Source organism: Moschus berezovskii, chromosome 13 (assembly GCF_049115385.1).
Source record: "Moschus berezovskii isolate FMDL1 chromosome 13, NW_MosBer_1.0, whole genome shotgun sequence".
In the NCBI taxonomy this organism is placed as follows: domain Eukaryota; kingdom Metazoa; phylum Chordata; class Mammalia; order Artiodactyla; family Moschidae; genus Moschus; species Moschus berezovskii.
Window position 1 is genome coordinate 52,359,626 of NC_142472.1, and position 17,417 is coordinate 52,377,042.

Consider the following 17,417-nt stretch of genomic DNA (forward strand, 5'->3'; position numbering starts at 1 on the left):
GTGACCTCGCGCTTCCGGGAGGGCCGGGGCCGCGCGGCCAGAGCGTCGCCCGCAGACGTCCGCCGCGTGGAGCGCCCCCGCGCGCCGGGAGTGGGCACCGCAGGACGCGGACGAGGCCGGGCGGTGGCTGGGGACCGGCGGGAGCAGCCGGCACGGCGCGCGCCCTCACCCTGGACCGACACCCGTCGCACGCCGTCGCCCTCCGCTCCAGGAAGAAGCGCTGCACGTGCGCTGCCACTCCACGTGCGAGCCCTGCGGCCAGAGCTGTCGGCCGACCTCCGTCCACTGACCGTGAACTCGCGGAGATCGACGGACGGAGATTTGGGCCGGGAGGGCGGCGGCGCAGAGGGCGAGGGCTGGGGCCGGAGGGGTCCCTCCCGTTATCCGCGAGGGCGGAGGCCGTGCAGGGATGGGAGCCTCACCTGGACGGTCCACGAGGATGACCCTGCCCAAGGGCAGCCCCAAGCCTGCAGCTGCGGCCTCGCCTGGGGTTCGCGCGGAACCGGACGCCCAGACCAGCTCCATCAGGCCCGGAGGATGGCTCGTGCCAAGGTCCAGGCCAAGGGGCGTCGTGTCTCATCTGAGTGCAGTGGCGGTGGAGTCCGCCCCTGCCAACACCTGTGGGCCGTGAGCAGCCCCAGAACCTCTCTGAAGTTCCAGAATTGAGGACCAAATTCCATCCTAACACCACCTTAGTCTTAAATGGAGTTTGTTTTAATTTAGCCTGGTCGGGAGAAAAAGCCCTAGTGATCAAAATGATAAGATATTTAAAATTTACTTAAGGCAAGTGCCTGGAAGGGCCTGTACAATTCTGTACAACTACAGATTCCGCATTTGTGTATATGTGGCAAAGCGTGATTTCATTTTCTGCAGGCTTTTTAATGAAAGATTTCAAGTTATTTAAAATCCCCAAAGTCCTTACTCCATGGTGATTAATACTGGTTGGTCCTTGGGGCGGACACATCGCAGGTCTGCATGGCAGGACCTTACACACATGTCAAATGTGTCATGTAAAAAAAAATTATCAATATATTTGACAAAAGTACTTATTTTATCAGAATTTTTAAAAGGAGTTAGTTTCAAGTCTGAGAACCTCTTTTGAGCCCAGAATGGTTTTAATACAAAGGTAACGAGCTGTTTTAAATGCAAACACTGAAGCCTGCAAACACCCTCAAAGGATTATGACTTGTTCTGCGTTCACAAAGCATGTTGTGTCTCAGAGAACCTGGTGTAGTTAGACTGGTGAAAACTAGAGATCCGCAGCTGAAACTCCAATACTTTGGCCATCTGATTCAAAGAGCTGACTCATTGGAAAAGACCCTGATGCTGGGAAAGACTTGAGGGCAGGATTAGAAGGGGACGACAGGATGACATGGTTGGACGGCATCATCAACTCAATGGATATGAATCTGAGCAAACTCTGGGAGATAATGAAGGACAAGGAAGCCTGGCACGATGCAGTCCGTGGGGTCGTAACAACAAAACGGAAATGATTTCTGTATACTTCCAAAGTTTTCCAAAACCACCGAGTAATTTTTCAATAGTTCATCTATAGCAGTGCTGCCTGCTTATAATGATAATTTGGAAAATTCCCAATTTCCCAAGGAATGAAGACACTGTCACAACCATACTGGCCTGGTTGGCGTGTGGCGGGAGTGGCTGTAAGTCCCTCAGAGAACTAACGCCGTCCCAGGCTGGGGTTTGGAAGGTGCTGTTGCTCAAATATGCACCAGGCTTACACCCTCTTGCTTGTTGTGTGTGCTAAGTCATTTCAGTCCTGTCTGACTCTTTGCAGCCCCATGGACTGTAGCCCACTAGGCTCCTCCGTCCATGGGATTCTCCAGGCAAGAATACTGGAATGGGTTGCCATGCCCTCCTCCAGGAGATCTTCCTGACCCAGGGATCAAACCTGTGTTTCTTATGTCTCCTGCATTGGCAGGCAGGTTCTTTACCACTGACGCCACCTGGGAAGCCCATCTCTTGCTTATTAGTTGCTCTCATGTAATAGAAAAATGTCTGGATTTAATGTAGGTATATTTAAACCTTTTAGAAGGGTACTGGGACCATTCAGAATTATTCAGTTCAACCACTGTTGCACAGTTGGAGACAGGATCACAAAAGGGCTGAAAACTCACCCAAGTCCAACTCCTCTGTTGTGGCTGAAACAGCACCTCAATTCTTGGTCTTGCACTGCTTCCACTATAATCTTGCCACTCCCCTTCCTTGGACTAGAGACCACTTGAGAGTCTTTCAGACAACAGCAGTAGTAACAACACAAACTGCCTCAAACTGGTTTAAGCAAACAGAGTTTGTTGACTCATACACTGAGACCATCCAAGGGTACCTCTGCCTTTAGGACAGGTACCTCTGCCTTCAGAGGTACCTTCCTCAAGTTCAGGACCCCTGGGCTTATAGGCCTAAACTTTGTCGTTAGGATGGGGTTACCTCCAGCTCTGGCTTTGTTCTCAGGCTCTAAGGATTAGAAGACAGCTGCCACTTAAAGCTCAAGCTTCAGCTGAAAGAGACCTTCTCTGTTTTTTCACAAGACTTTCAGCGTGGCAGATTGTGTCTCTTTGGCTCTAGCTGGATTGAGCACCATCTTGGAAGAAGTAGTCATCATGGACCAAGGAAGACAATGTTCTGATCTGCCAGGCCTGCACCTCGTGTGCACCCCAGACCCCAGTATCTACACTGTTGGAAAGACCAGGCCTGAGTGTGGATATCAGGATACATTTACCAGCAGGAAGGGAAGTGGACAGTACCTGTCTGAACAGGAAATGTCCATTATGACCTGGAGGGATGGTTTCCCTTTTACCCATCATGCACTAGAATACACATCACCACCCTCCACTTCCAACTCTCTGCCTGGTCTCCCTGTTCAGTAACTTCCTTCTGCTTCGTTCCTTCAAAGATTTTAGAAGATAAACAGTGAAGAAACTCTAATGGAATTTGCCCTGCTGGGTTTGGCTTGGCTGGGTCCTGGGACCCTTCTTGTCTTTCCTGTTTCTCCCTCGTGGATGGGACCTGATGTCCCGGACCCTGCCCACTGCTGTATAAGATAACTTCTTATCTGCTTCCTCAAGTTCACAGGTGAGGAGAATTTTGCCCCAGGGTAATTCACATAGTAGGTCTTGTGGCTCCTTCGAGAACTAAAATGGTATCAAAATACTTCCCACAAGGAACACACAAGCAGAGGATTCTCCGGACCGTGGGAATGAGGAAAAATATTAAATAAACTGTAATAAACATGGCAGGTATTTTTAGATTTACTCTTGGAGGGATGCCGAGTTTTGCAGAATCAGATTTAGGGAAAACTCCTCTTTTTACCTTTTTACAGTTATAACAGTGATGACATAGTTAATAGTGTAAAATCATGAGATAACGTCTTCACCAAGCTAAGCCCGGTGGATGGGGGAAGATTGCCCTCCCCACACCCGTCAGGAGCTGCTGAACAGCAGGAAGCCCGTGAATGTCGTGTCATCGTCCTCATCAGCAAACAAGCCGTTGAACCTCTCCCCTCCGGACACCTGCAGCCACACTTCATCCCCGAGCTTCAGGGGCAGGACGATGCCACCCGAGGCCTGGTCCTCGGAGCCCGTGTAACCATCCTTGCTGTGCAGGACTTTGGCCCCATTTTTGACCAGAGACACCTGGACGTTCCTGGAGAAGACAGTGATGTGGTAGGTGAAGTAATAGACGCCGGCCACGTGGCAGGTGAACTTGCCCGTGGCCACGTCATAGTGGCCGAACTCGTTGTACAGGATCCTGTCGAACTTGATGGGCGTGTCTGACGGAGGGAACTTGCTCAGCACCGTGAGCCCCACCGTGAAGGCGCTTTTGGGCAAGGCGGGTGTCTCGCCGATTTTCCCCTTTTCTCCTCGCTCCCCTTTCCAGCCTCTCAGGCCACGGACTCCAGGCTCACCCTGGGGCCCCAGGGGGCCAGCATCTCCCTTGGGACCCGGCTTTCCGATGGGGCCCATGGGCCCGGGCAGTCCGGTTGGGCCCGAAGGTCCAGCGCTGCCTTCGGGTCCTTCTGGACCCACGGGCCCCACGTCGCCCTTCTCCCCCTTCTGCCCCTGGGGGCCCGTCTCTCCCGTGAGGCCTTTCTCCCCCGGGGGGCCCACGAGTCCCTTTGGCCCGTGCTTCCCCGGGGGTCCTCTCGAGCCCTGGTCACCTTTGACGCCCTTTGCTTCCACATGTCCATCTGCCCCTGAGAAGGAATAGAAAGAACAAAGGGGTAGACGATTCGTGAAGCTCTGTCTCGTGAAGACATTATTGAGAACACAAATGAAGTAAAGCAGCACCCAGGCTTAGTATGAGGTCAGGGTGTAAAAGTTAACTTACACCTCAATTGTGCAGATATGCGCACACTCAGGTGCGCCCAGAACACTCACTCAGGTAATATCGACTAAATCAGCGTTGGGACTCATGTTAAAATGACAGTTCTTCTTTGGGGTCTTCCCTGGCGGTCCAGTGGTTAAGACTCCCCGCTTCCACTGCAGGGGGCAAGGGTTCAATCCCTGGTCCCCCTGGTCGGGAGAACCAAGATCCTGCAAGCCCCAGGGCATGGCCAGCCCAAAAAAGAAATGACAGCTTTCTGCCCATCCCCCAGGGAACTCCTTTGGAAGCCGGAAGAACGCAGACAGCAGGTTCACCAGGCCGCCAGCGGAGGTGACTCGCAGCACTGATGACCTGATGACCTGACACCCGAGAAGCTCCTCGCTCGAGCTCTGCTCTGCCAGATGCATCGCGCTGTCCTGGTTCCCCCCATCCCCGCCTCCCAGCCTGGCCACCCCCTTTTCCCGCACCCGAGGCCGACTGGGCAGCAGTGGTGTGAGCAGGGCTCTGGAGTCAGACGCCGGGATCCAGCCGGCCCCCACCACTTCTTCACAAGCTGACGCCCACCTGCATCTGGTTCCTCACCTGTAACCTGGGATAATAAGCTGCCTCCCGTATAGGCTGTTGTGTTGAGTCAGCACATGGAAGGCACTAGAACCATCTAGTGTGGCAAGGACGCTGTGATCACCACCCTCCCCCCAATCATTACTCTCCCGCCTCCAGGGCCGCTGAGTCAGAATCCTGCATCCTCAGGCCCTAGCACGACATCAGGCTTCAGCAAACCACGGACCAAGGGCCACTTCCACCCTCCAGACTGTTTCTGAACAGCTCGCAAGTTAGGAATGCTGGGCGTTTTAAAATGGTCACCAGTCGTGTTCCGAGATTCGGGACAATCATGTACAATTCAGGTTTCACGGGACACAGCCCTGCCTGCCGAGGCCTGCTCTTCTCTGCTTTCCCCTACGACGGAAGAGCCGAGCGGTCATGACTGGGACCCTGTGGCCCTTTACAGAAAGCCTGCCCACCCCTGCACCGAACTGAGAGCTCCTGGAGAGAAGAACTGCGTGGCCTTTCCCGTGGGTCACTCTCAGAGCCCCATAAGGGGCTTGTCCTTGGTTAGCACTTAACACTTCTTGCCACATCACTGACCGCTTAGGACGAGGGCAGCCAAGTGGGAAGCCGTGTCTGACCTGGTTCTCCTTTCTCCCCAGTCATCCCATCCTTCCCAGGGCCACCGGGATGTCCTGGTTCTCCTGGTGAAAAGTGAGAAAACAGGCAGGAGTTAAAATTCGAGCTCCAGTTTCCTGAGTGTGGGTCAGCGATAGAGGATCCCAGGGAGCCCCAGCCTGACCCCCTCACACACGACACATGGCGGGGGGGTGGGGAGCGAGGGCATTTGGGGCGAGCGGCAAGGATGCTGAGTGGGCAGAGCAGTGGGCTGTGAAGTGGACGGGTGGGCTTCCCAGGCACACAGCTGACGATGATGGTTGTGTGTTTCTCAGGTGACAAGGACTTGGGTGGGGCCGAGGGGGCTTTCTCACCTGTGCTCCTTTTCCATCACTCTGTGGGGAGAGGATTGGAAGATCTACTAGCCTCCTATGAAAGCACAGAGGACCGTGCTCACACCACACTACTGGGGATGAAAGGGCGGGTTCTGGAAGGCCCTCTCCAGTGCCTTAGAGTGGTGGTCAACGTGCTGTGCAGACCACTGGGACAGGAGGCCATGAGGTTAGCACCGCGCTGGGAGCGCTCTGCCAGAGACCCAGCCATCAGATCTCTCCAGGCCCTGGTGCCAAAGACCCCTCATACGTGCCACCCAAGGCAGAAAGATCCATGACGTCACTCCTGAAAAGCCCCGCAGTACCGGAGATGCTGGCGGGCAGACAGGCAGCCCCACCCGGTGGGAAAGCCCACGAGGACAGGGTCCTGGTGGCCTGTGCTGCCCTGTACCCCACCCCCAGCCTGGGTCTGGCCGGGGCAGGCTCTCTGTCAGTGTCTTCAAGGCGATGGAGAGAGGGATGGATGGATGGAGGGAGGGGGCGAGCGGGTAGGCGCTGAGCGCACAGGCGATGAGTGGATGGAGAGGGAGTGGGAAGGCGCGGAGGGCGGCTGCGGGCGCAGGTGGTGGGTACCTGCGTCCCCCTTGTCGCCCTTTGCTCCGTCTCGTCCATCTCTCCCAGGCAGTCCATTGTGACCGGGGTTCCCGGGGACGCCAGGGTGTCCCTGCCTGCAGGTGTCCTGTGAGTTCACCGTCCCTGTGCAGACTCCAGAGACAAGCAGGAGCCACCAGATCCTCATGGCTCGGGTGGCAGGGCTGAGCGGAAAGAGGGAGAGGCTTCCGTCACCGTGGCCACGGACACAGCCTCTGCTCTGCGCCGTGGTCAGGCTTGGACAGAAGGGTCGGGACGGGTCAGGGTGGGAGCCGGGAGCAGACCGGCCACCCGCAATAGAAGGACACAGCCTTGAAGGGATGTGGCAGGTCGGGGCAGCTCTTACTGGTGAGCAGTCAAGGAGAGAGCCACACCCCAGGTCAGGAAACCCCCACTGACCAAGTCCCTTTGGGCAGACAATCCAGTTGACTGTTTTGCTTTGGGCAAATCCCTTTTTGGAGCCAGAGGAGAGATGAATGCTTGCCTTTCGGGGCTGCTGCAAAAAACAAGATCACGCTGTGCGTGAAACCACGTGTTGACTGGTGAAGCAAACATGGAATACGCCTCTGCTCAGCAACTCCACTTCCGGGTGTACACAGAAGAGGTGACAGCAGAGGCTCTCCCAGATATTTCTATACCCACATTCACAGCAGCGTGGTCCACAATCAGCGAAAGTGGAAACGTCCCACGTGTCCAGTGACACGTGAACAAAACGCGGTACGTGCAGAGAGTAGACACGATTCAGCCTTAAAAAGGAGAGAAACTCTGAGGCCTGTTACAACAGTGATGAACCTGGAGGACACCGTGCTCAGTGAACTTAGCCAGTCACGCATGGCAGACACTGGTTCCACTTATGGGAGGTCCTGGGAGGAGTCCAGTTCAGAGACAGGAGAAAGGTTGGTTCTAGAACCATTGCAATAAAGTGGGTATCACAAAAAAACTGAGTCACACAAACTTCTTGGCTCCCAGTACATATAAAAGTCATGTTTACACTGTACTGGGGTCTATTAAGTGCACACAGGTTAATTTTCAGTGAAAGTGAAAGAATGAGTCGCTCAGGTATGTCTGACTCTTTGTGACCTCATGGACTACAGCCCACCAGGCTCCTCTGTTCATGGGATTCTCCAGGCAAGAATACTGGAGTGGGTTGCCATCCTCTTCTCCAGGGGATCTTCCCAACCCAGAGATCAAACCTGGGCCTCCTGCATTGCAGGCAGATTCTTTACCCTCTGAACCACCAGGGAAGCGCCCTCCCCACCAATTGCAGAAAAATGCTAACCATCACCTGAGCCTTCAGCAAGCAGCAGTAGTAACATCAAAGATCACTGATCATAGATCATCATAACAAACAGTGATGAAGACATTTGAAATATTGTGAGAAGCACCAAAATGGACACCAAAGGAGCTGATGCTCAATGCAGGGTTGCCCCAAACCTTTAATGTGTTACAGAATGGGGTATCTGTGAAGCACAATGAAACAGTGTTTGCCTGTGTGTGTAGTAACACAAATTAGAAGCAGATATATCCAAATGCACACGGCTGCTTTGGAGTGAGGCGGTGGGGGGGGGGGGGGGTGGGGGTGGATCCAAGAGTTTCTCTTTTTAAAAAAGGCTTTTTTACACTGTTTATAAAACTTTCTAGAGATATATTTTCTAAACCCAGCCAGACTGTGACACAAAGGATTACGTCGCCACCTGATGGAAGCTGCTACGTGTCTCAGGGCCCAGTTTGATGCAAAGAAAAGTATTTTTGGAAGAGGAAAGGCAGATGTTTCCCCTCTGAAGTCACAAACTTACGCCCTTTCAGGAAATCAAGCTGAGTTTTCTCAGAGCCAATTTCCATAAATAATCTACACCTTCCTCTTCTGGTTAACTCAGAAGTGGCTGGTTGCAGTCAAATCTAAACTGCACACAACAGCCTCTGTAGGGGTCTATATTTCTCCCTTTTAATTTTTTTCAAAATGTGTGTTACAGTTATTCCAATAATAAAACAGATCGTGAGCTCATAAAGTGTCAAGTTGGGATAAACTGCACGTTGCTCTCCAGCCAGAGAGGAGCTGAGATGAAAGCAAACGTGCACCCTTCCGGGAGTCTCTTCTGGGCTCTTGCACACCTGACATGGGCAGAAGTGCCAGCTGTGAATAAAGGAACACCTTCACCCCCAGATGAGCAACGAGATAAGCGGCAGCACCGTCTCTAAAGAAAAAATGTTCAGAAGATGGACAGGAGGGTTTGCACAAGGCATAGAGGAGAAATCATATTTGTGGGTTACTTTTCAAGGTAAAAAGTTACACGGGTGTTTCTCACAAAGCCTCGGGCTGGCTCCTTGGTTGCAAGGTTTCACTCCAGCGCCCCGTGTTTGTGTAGAAGCTGCTGGAGCTGGGACCCCCGGTGGCTTCCCTCCTCCCCTCCCCCTGCTCCCTCTTGTCTTCTCTGGCTCTCTCCCCCTCCCCCAGCCGTTCTCCACACAGGCCGTGACTGGCGTCACTCGCAGGCATCAGCATACTGAAGACGGCAGCTGCATCTTCACACTTTCTTATCTTCAGCATATCATACATAGTCCAATATTTGTTGCGTGGTTACTGATGCTAAAGCTGAAACTGCAATACTTTGGCCACCTCATGCGACGAGTTGACTCACTGGAAAAAGACTCTGATGCTGGGAAAGGTTGGGGGCGGGAGGAGAAGGGGACGACGGAGAATGAGATGGCTGGATGGCATCACCGACTCTGTGGACATGAGTTTGAGTGAACTCCGGGAGTTGGTGATGGACAGGGAGGCCTGGCGTGCTGTGATTCATGGGGTCGCGGAGAGTCGGACACGACTGAGCGACTGAACTGAACTGAATGAATGCATATCATCCTGGTTCTAACTATGTGCGAATCATCACAGGTAGGCAGCTGGATGTTGAATCTAATTCGTGTGGACGCTTTCAGTGGAGGTTCTAGTCTCTCTAACGTCCCCGCTCCCCGTCACCAATGGTGACAGAAATTCTAGCCCACAACAGACTCATGACCCAGCTTCCTCACAGCCTAGGTCCACCGTGAAACTAGACTGTGGCCGCTGGGAAGTGGGTGAAACCGACACAGGTACCGTGTGGACCATGATCTTCCCGGGAAGGGGTGCCCCCTCCCTCGTGAGCCGTCGTGGACCCTTTGAAGGAGGGCAGTGCCCTGGGGACAAGAAATCCTGGTCTCTGATGACAGCGCAGGCCACCCTGCCCTCCCGGCCTGTTGGTGACACGGGCAAGACCTGCATGTTCTGCTCACTCGCTGGAGCCTGTTTTGTGCGGTCTCTTACCTGCATCCAAGCCTGCGTCATAAGTGATGCAAGGCTTCCACTGTCAAAGGTATGGGCGCCCATCCAAAGTGAGTAGGGCTTGACGCCTGCAGTCACTGAGCTCACAGAGCTGCTAAGGATACATTGGTTCGGAAACCCTTCAGGTGATACAACAAACCTCTGACAGCGGGGACAGCAGTATATCAACACCACCAGTGTGGACACACAGAGCGTGGACACAGTCCTCCTGCTGAATGTCAAGTTCATGGGGGGAGGAGGGCCCCTGTGAGCCCCTAACCCTACTATACGGAAACAGCTAGGGACAAAGGGTTACAGATTGCAAACGCTTTTGGAGTTACTGTGTTTTAGACCCAAGTGAAATCGGTTCTTCTTGTTTCTGGGTTATTTCTTCTATGCTTGATCTATATTCTCCTTCACTACTGAATTGCTTTACGAAAGGTCACTCAAGGTGCACCCTTATTACTCTTCTCCAAGGACATGATGTCCCTGGTCCACAGCCAAGATTAAGGGTTTCCACTTCTCAAGGTTCCTACTTCTCCAAATAGGAAGATTTAATGAAGACCGGCCAGAACCCAGCAGAGCAATCTTCCCTGGGTCTCCAAACCTCCAGCCTCTGAAGGCTGCACAGAACACAAGGGGTGCATGAGCCCAGAGTCACCCCAGACATGACTGCCCAAGAATCTAAACCTCCAACTTGCCATCACTGAAGACATTTTCCTCACTTTCTCTATACTTTGTACATATGTATTTTTTCTTCAACACATGTTGAGGACCTTGTTTTAAACTACCCTGAGTAAGTTAGTACTGCCAGGAATCTAAGAATGTCCACATTAACTTTTGTGTAAAATAATCCAAGTTTCTCTAGAAAGCTCCCTAGACAGGTCTCACGATTTATTCTAGGGTTTCACCCTCCTCCCAGATAGTCTGCAGAGTTCTAGCAGAAAGATTTCAAAATCTGCTTCTATCTCCTATGTAGCCTCTTCAGAGTGTATTTGGAACTGGCTTACTCCTTTCTCACCCCAAACTCTGTAGACATCTATCTACTTTGCAAAAAGTGGGCTTCCCCGATGGCTCAGTGGGTAAAGAATCCACCTTCAGTGCAGGAGATGTGGGTTCAATCCCTAGGTCGAGAAGATCCCCTGGAGAAGGAAATGGCAACCCATTCCAGTATTCTTGCCTGGAGAACTCCATGGACAGAGGAGCCTGGTGGGCTGCAGTCCATGGGGTCGCAAGACTCAGACACAACTGAACGACTAGGCACACACATCACACACCAGTGATACCAGAGCTACTTTCTGACTCCGACGCCTTAAATTGAATGCAAAGAAGTTGTGTCTTAAGGCACTTACCTGCACCCAGGGCTGCAGGCGGCACCCAGGGGCTCTGCAAACCAGAATCAGAAGAAAACTAAATAAAATCACGCCTTCCTGCCAGGCAATCCCCTGGCGGATAGATCTGCAAAACAGCAGGAAGGGGAGGGAACACGTGAGTACAAGGCCTCTTGGAAGAACTTCAAAAACTGAGGCAATGCTCGAGTCTGCCGTCGTCCAACTTACTTCAGCCGATAGAGCTCCTTCTTTCCTCCTCTTTCACTGAGAGAAGGCGAGGTGGCTTCCGGGTGGGTCTGGAGGGAGGCATCCCTGGCAGCCTCCTCCCCTTAGACCTTCGTGCCTCTGCTTTCTTTGTGCAGCTCTGAGTCGACCTTGGGTCAATTACGAACTAACAGAACCGAACCGAAGACAGTACTGTTAGGCCTCATTCAGACCCCGGACCCTTCGACGTGACATCGCTTATCTCAGTCTCCCCGCCTCCATGTGGTTCTTGTCTGTGTGGGTGCTTGTGTGCCTAAGACTTTAACACCTGTCCTCTTCACAACACATGGGCTTCCCTGGTGGCTCAGCGGTAAAGACTCAGCCCGCAATGCGGGAGACCTGGGTTCAATCCCTGGGTCAGGAAGATCCCCTGGAGGAGGACATGGCAACCCACTCCAGTATTCTTGCCTGGAGAATCCCATGGACAGAGGAGCCTGGTGGGCTACAGTCCATGGGGTCTCAAAGAGTCAGACACGACTGAGCGAGTAACACTTCATCACCACGCGTGTGCGCACGTGCACACACACACACACACACACACACACACAGCACTAAGAACAGCATGCATGCGTGCATGCTGAGTCACTTCAACGTGTAACCCTATGGGCTGTAGCCCACCAGACTCCTCTGTCTATGGGAAGCCCCAAGAACAACATGGTGAAACCTTTTTTGCAATCCCATATAATCACTGATTCCTCTTTCCCCGTCAGTCTATTAACGTTGATTTCTGACTTAAAAATAACATCGAGAACACATGCCCCAATGCTCTTTCTCAGAGAACGGCTCTGAGGGCTCCCCTTGGGGTCTGCTGGGGCCCTGCCTCCTGCCCCGACCCCCCAGGAAAGGGCAGTCCCTGAAGTTCCCCCAGAACTCAGCCATGTGCTCCCATGCCACAGGACACGTGCTGCGCTCTAGCGACGCTCCAACTGCTCATCTCCGGGCCACACGCCCCACTGGACAAGCACCCGTCTCACTGCCTCTCTGGTGTCCAGTGGGTGGGTGGGTGACTCACTGGCTGGGTAACTCCCCAGGACCCCTCTGAGGACAGCCCTGCCCCCCAGCCTGCTCCTCCCTCCACGGGCGCCCTCCTGTGTCGTTGGCGCCACCCTCCGAATCCACACCCCCAGCCCATGAACATAAGCCCCTCTTTCAGTCCAGCCAAAGGAGGTGGGGGCAGGTGGCTGTTCAGATAGAGTCAGCGGCAACCTCTATGGGGACCCCTTCCTGGTGACCGCCACAGCAACAGTGAGCCTCTGCTGACTTTCCCGAGCTGTTAGTTAGGGAGGGAAATTCCCTAATTTCCCCACCCCAGTGGCCTGGCTCAGTGAATACGGCTGGCTGAGCCCCTCCGGGGAAGGGCCAGCAGCTGCCTCCTGCCCCGGGGAACCAGAACGGGCCTTCTCATTCGGGTTTTGGCTTCTCCAGTCTCTTTTCAATGTTTGGGGGCTTTTCTCCAAGCCGAGTGGCTCCTCTGTTCCCTCGGAGACCTCTCTCTTCCACACTCACCCAGCAGTCTGACCAGGTCATTAATGGTGACTTTTTGCTGAAAAGAAATCTACAGGCATCCAGGCAGGAAACGAGTTATAAATCCCAGAAAGCTTCTTAGATACTTACTCTCCACTTAAAATATGCTACACACAAACACACACTCACACACGCATACACACTCACCCCCACACAACACACACCCACTTCATACACTATACACACCCAAACACTACACACCCACTCATACACTCACACTACATTCACTACACACACACGCACACACGCACTACACACCCACACCTCCCACACACATACCCACACACTACGCACACTCACATACATTCACAACACACACACAGTCCACACATCCACATATACTCACCTATACACCATACATACATAATACACACACAACCCACACACACACCAGACAACACACACACACTCAAATGCATTACTACAGTCAGTTTGACAAATTAACTTTAATATACAGATACAAAACAACAAATATAGATTCACAGCATTTACAAGAAATCATTCAAATAACATTGTAAATAAATTTTTTTTTTACAAAAACTTCAGAGAAAGTACATACTTGTCATGCAAGCAACCTTATACAACACATGTCGGCTGACAACAGCTATGACATCAGTTGGGAAGCTGTCACTTGACCTTGACAGATGACATCGTCTGATGTTGATGAGTCGGAATTGAAGGAACAGGACCTGGAAAGCCTTGAAAAGTCAGTCAAACATGACGGATGCTGATATTTACAAAAAAAAAAAAAAATAGACCAATTGTTAAATCACAGTTACAGTATCTTCTAAATTCGTGCCGGATGCCTAATAAACAACAAAGAAGGTAATGTTAAGTTTATTGTCACTCAATGTGCGTCCAGTGTTTAAGTTCCGGGTTTTTTCCAAGATAAGATGTTTTCTACATGTTATTTTCAGAGTCTCTTGGATTCTACCTTTGTTACATACATCCTGAGAACAGCATTAGCCAGGTGACACTTTAACAGGAAGACAATTTGTAGGTTAAGATTATTATAGGGACAACTTTGGGGCAGTCTGAGCTTGTCGTGTGCCCAGCATCCCTGGCCAGCCAAGCCACGCTGTTCCACTCTTGTTGGCACTCAATGGTGAGGGACACATTTGTTCCTCTTCTCCCAGACAAACATTACACACTCCGGTTTCCTCCCTGGCTCAGGTGGTTGGGCTGCTGTGTCCCAGCTGGGTAACCGAGTTGATCTGCGTTGAGAACCAGCAGTCTGGGCTTGTAGAGATTCCCAACTGATAAAGTGCTGGGCTGTGGCTTCTACCGAACATTTCTGTTGTGAAAACAGGTTTTGGATTAAATGCACTTTTGCTCTGTGTCTAGACAGCAGCGATGTAGGATCTGGGAACTTTTCTGAACAGGCATGGAGCTCAGCCTCTGTAGTATGAATAAAAAGGCACGGCGATATTCAGAAGTGGGTGGGGTGGGCAGATGGGAGATGATGACGGAGATGTTTCCAACAACATCAGGTCCGCTGGACAGGGAAGAGGGTGAATATCAGATCAGCTGAGAACAAACACACGAGTCCCAGGAAGAGGCTGGCAAATCACGGCCGCTTCTTCCAGTTTGCAAGCCAAAGACAAGGATGCTACTTCTCCAGGGCTTTAGAGATATCCCGCTTTATGACAGCTCACAACCTATTGCAAGACTGTTCTACACTTTAGGCTTCATCAAAACCGAGAACGCTGCTTCGGACCTGAGGCCATTTCCCAGGTCTTTCAACAATGTTAGCAGAGACTTTAACTTGAGTAACAGAGTAAGTGAAATTTATCACGTTATTCTATCTTTCTGGTGGGCAGGTCCACCCATATTATGCAGTGTAGGGTTAAAAAGAAAAGAAAGAAAAAAAAAAACGCAGGACAGAGCGAGCAAGATTTAGAGAAGTCCGTACACAATCTGGACAGCAGGCTGTTTGTTTTGACTCCCTTTCTCTCCAAGAGGGACACGCAAGGAATCAAGAAGGAAGTCTGGCAAATGGGAAAACAGTACCCTGGCCCATCTATTCTGCAGGCATCTGCTAATAAACCCAAGGCAGACACACAGATTCAAAGAGGTCAAAGGATGCTACATCCTTTTAAACGTATTTTAGTGATTTTTCAGATCACCTGGAAACCAAGCAGGAGTCATCTGGGATGGACATCTGACCAAGTGACCGCTGCTTGTATGGACAGGCTGGGAGGTGTGGGGTGAGCAGCCTGGGGCACTCATGTCTCCTTCATCGGGAAGCCCCAGGGGAAAGAAGAGAGGGGAGCAGGGAGTCGGGGATCGACCGGGAGACAGACCAGGGCTGCCAACAGCACCTCCAACCCTTGGTCCCTGTGCTCTGGCGGGTGGGGGAGCTGGGGGAACTGGGGGAGGTCAGGGGAGACGAGGACCTGCTGGGTGCTTCTGCACTGGAGCCGAGTCCTCACTGGAAATGTAACATGAGCAACTGATTCACCTTACTTCCTCAAAGTAATTCTCTTTTATTAAAAAAACAAACAACCAAGCAACCCAACCGTCCACAACTGCCATACACACACACAACTCTGTTTAGCACAGAGCACCTACAGTTTCTGCTGGGGGGCCCCAAGAGAAGAATGTATCATTATGCCTTGTTAGTAAAAAAAAGTCACAGTTATATAAACGCAACTAGAATGGAGACATCTCTTCAAAAAGGAAACACACACACACACAAACACGAGGAGCCACAGCACCTCCCGGGAAACCCCTCACAGAAGGGGCCTTCATCCGAGATCCAGGGGCCAAGGTGCCCAGAGGGAGCACCACCCTCAGGGGGCAGCTCTGGGACCACACCTGGAGGCTCAGGTATCCCCCATTAGAGGACCGCACAGGTATGTTGATGCTCAAGCAGGGGCCTGGTAGAAAAGAGGGACTTCCGTGCTTTCAACATCACAGAGAGATTTTCAGGCAGACAACACCAGGGCCTGACTGGACCCCTGCCTGGAGGAGGATGGGCGGCTCTCCTCCAGGCACCTTTACAAGTATTTTCATCAAAATTTACGATGAGACAAAGGCAGGGGGGTGACCGCCGACAGGTGTCAGCCACGTGGCCCTCGCTGGAGAAGACTGCTCTCTCTGGACCTGGATCTGTTTTGTCAGGTCTCTTTCATAAGAAACACATCTTCAGAAACCTGTCGACATGTGCGTCACCACAGGGCTGGCACTACTGTTGGGGTTCATGTGACAAACGGAACGTGGGGGAAGCGGGACCCTGGAGTGCCCTGCATTCGCAGCAGCAGCAGGTCTGTCCGTGTCACTGTTGCTGGATCAGGAAGGACAGACGGACAGGCAGCGGGTGCTTTTTGAGCTGCTGCGTCTGCATGTTCACTTTATCGCCAAACTAAGGGGAACAGGTTTTCTGTTGCAAATGTATGTGTGTGAGTAGGTTCGTGGGTTCTGCCCTGGGGGTGGCATGTGGGAGGGGACTTGTGTACACGGGAGCAGGGGGTCCCCCTCCACGAAAGCCTCGGCGTCTCTGGGGTGCACAGGTCTCTGTGCACCTCGGACCCTGGACTGCATGCAGATGCCACCCTGGTCTCCCCACCACCAAACATGGAAGAGGTGGTTTCAGAAAACGCCAGGGCACCCTGGGACCCCTGCGGGGCTGCAGCACCCCTCCCCCCACACTAGACGAGAGGGACAGCCCCAGTGCTGCCCACCCCTTCAGGACGTGAAGGCCAGTGACCCAACCCTCCTCTTCCTGCTCCTTGGGGAGCACAGCGCCCTCGGCCCAGCCCCAAGCCTGGACCAGCTCATCATCAGCGATGCTCCTGGGGCCCCGCCCAGGATCACTTCAGAGCCCGAGGGGGCAGCCAGACCTCTGCTTCCCCAGGCAGGGCCAGGTCCTGTCCTCGGCTGCAGCGGGGCCCCGGGGAGGCCTCTCAGCACCGGGTCCCTGGGCCCCGGCCCCGTCACTTCCTGAAGGGGGTGAGCTTGTTGAAGGTGTGCCAGAAGAGCGACGGCTTCCTCTTGGGCTCGGCCAGGGCGAACACCTGCTGCTGCGGCAGGCTGCTGGGCACGGTGACGTGGCGCTGGTGGACCGGCCGCAGGCTCTGCAGTGGGGGGGCCGCGGGGCAGCCGCCATAGCCTGGGGTGGGGGTGCAGAGGGACAGCCGCTCAGGTCACAGGTCAGCCCAAAGGGAAGGGCCCCCTGCACTCCCTGGACCACCTCCAGTCACATTTCCCAGGAGGACTCCAACGGCCGTCCAGCAAACGCACTCAGATGCTGCGTGCTGGACACAGTTGGCCTCCCGAGGCCCCACCTACACCCCGTCCCGGGATGGCCCTGGGAGGCCCTGAGGCCGGGAAGGAGCTGGAAGCGGGCACTGGCGGGGCAGAAAGTGGACACTGCATGAGGGAAGTGGCAGGGAGGCGCGCGCGGTGAAAGCCTGGTGTCCTCCGCTCACCAACAGCTGGAGGAGTTACTGGGTTTCTCTGAGCCTCGGTTTTCCAGTCTTGGAGACAGGGGGTACAGTGCCCACCGCGGGGGGT

At 53.1% G+C, this 17,417-nt stretch overlaps 2 protein-coding genes across 7 annotated transcripts in view; both read right to left on the minus strand.

The window, feature by feature from the left end:
* Positions 1-3,253: 3,253 nt before the first annotated feature.
* Positions 3,254-11,241, minus strand: C1QTNF9 (C1q and TNF related 9). Its single transcript, XM_055426376.2, has 4 exons — positions 11,136-11,241; positions 6,471-6,652; positions 5,529-5,591; positions 3,254-4,210 (listed from the first exon to the last, which is right to left on the minus strand). Exons 2-4 carry the CDS (start codon positions 6,634-6,636, stop codon positions 3,438-3,440), a joined length of 1,002 nt encoding a protein of 333 aa, XP_055282351.2. The 5' UTR covers positions 6,637-6,652; positions 11,136-11,241; the 3' UTR covers positions 3,254-3,437.
* Positions 11,242-13,329: 2,088 nt separating this feature from the next.
* The window catches only part of SPATA13 (spermatogenesis associated 13), a 111,602-nt gene continuing 107,514 nt past the window's right edge, over positions 13,330-17,417 (minus strand). For all 6 annotated transcript variants that reach the window (XM_055426373.2, XM_055426371.2, XM_055426372.2 and 3 more), the window contains one exon: positions 13,330-17,013. In XM_055426373.2, the coding sequence (XP_055282348.2) occupies positions 16,838-17,013 (176 nt within the window). In that variant the 3' untranslated portion in view covers positions 13,330-16,837. The remainder of the gene's footprint in view (positions 17,014-17,417) is intronic.

Bases quoted from the DNA above. Each gene is read 5' to 3' on its own strand.
- C1QTNF9 (XM_055426376.2), bottom strand. From the start codon at position 6,636: ATGAGGATCTGGTGGCTCCTGCTTGTCTCTGGAGTCTGCACAGGGACG. The intron at 5,592-6,470 runs GTACCCACCACC...ACTTTTCACCAG, and splicing joins GGGCGACAAGGGGGACGCAG to GAGAACCAGGACATCCCGGT. The intron at 4,211-5,528 runs GTCAGACACGGC...ATTCCTTCTCAG, and splicing joins TGGGGAGAAAGGAGAACCAG to GGGCAGATGGACATGTGGAA.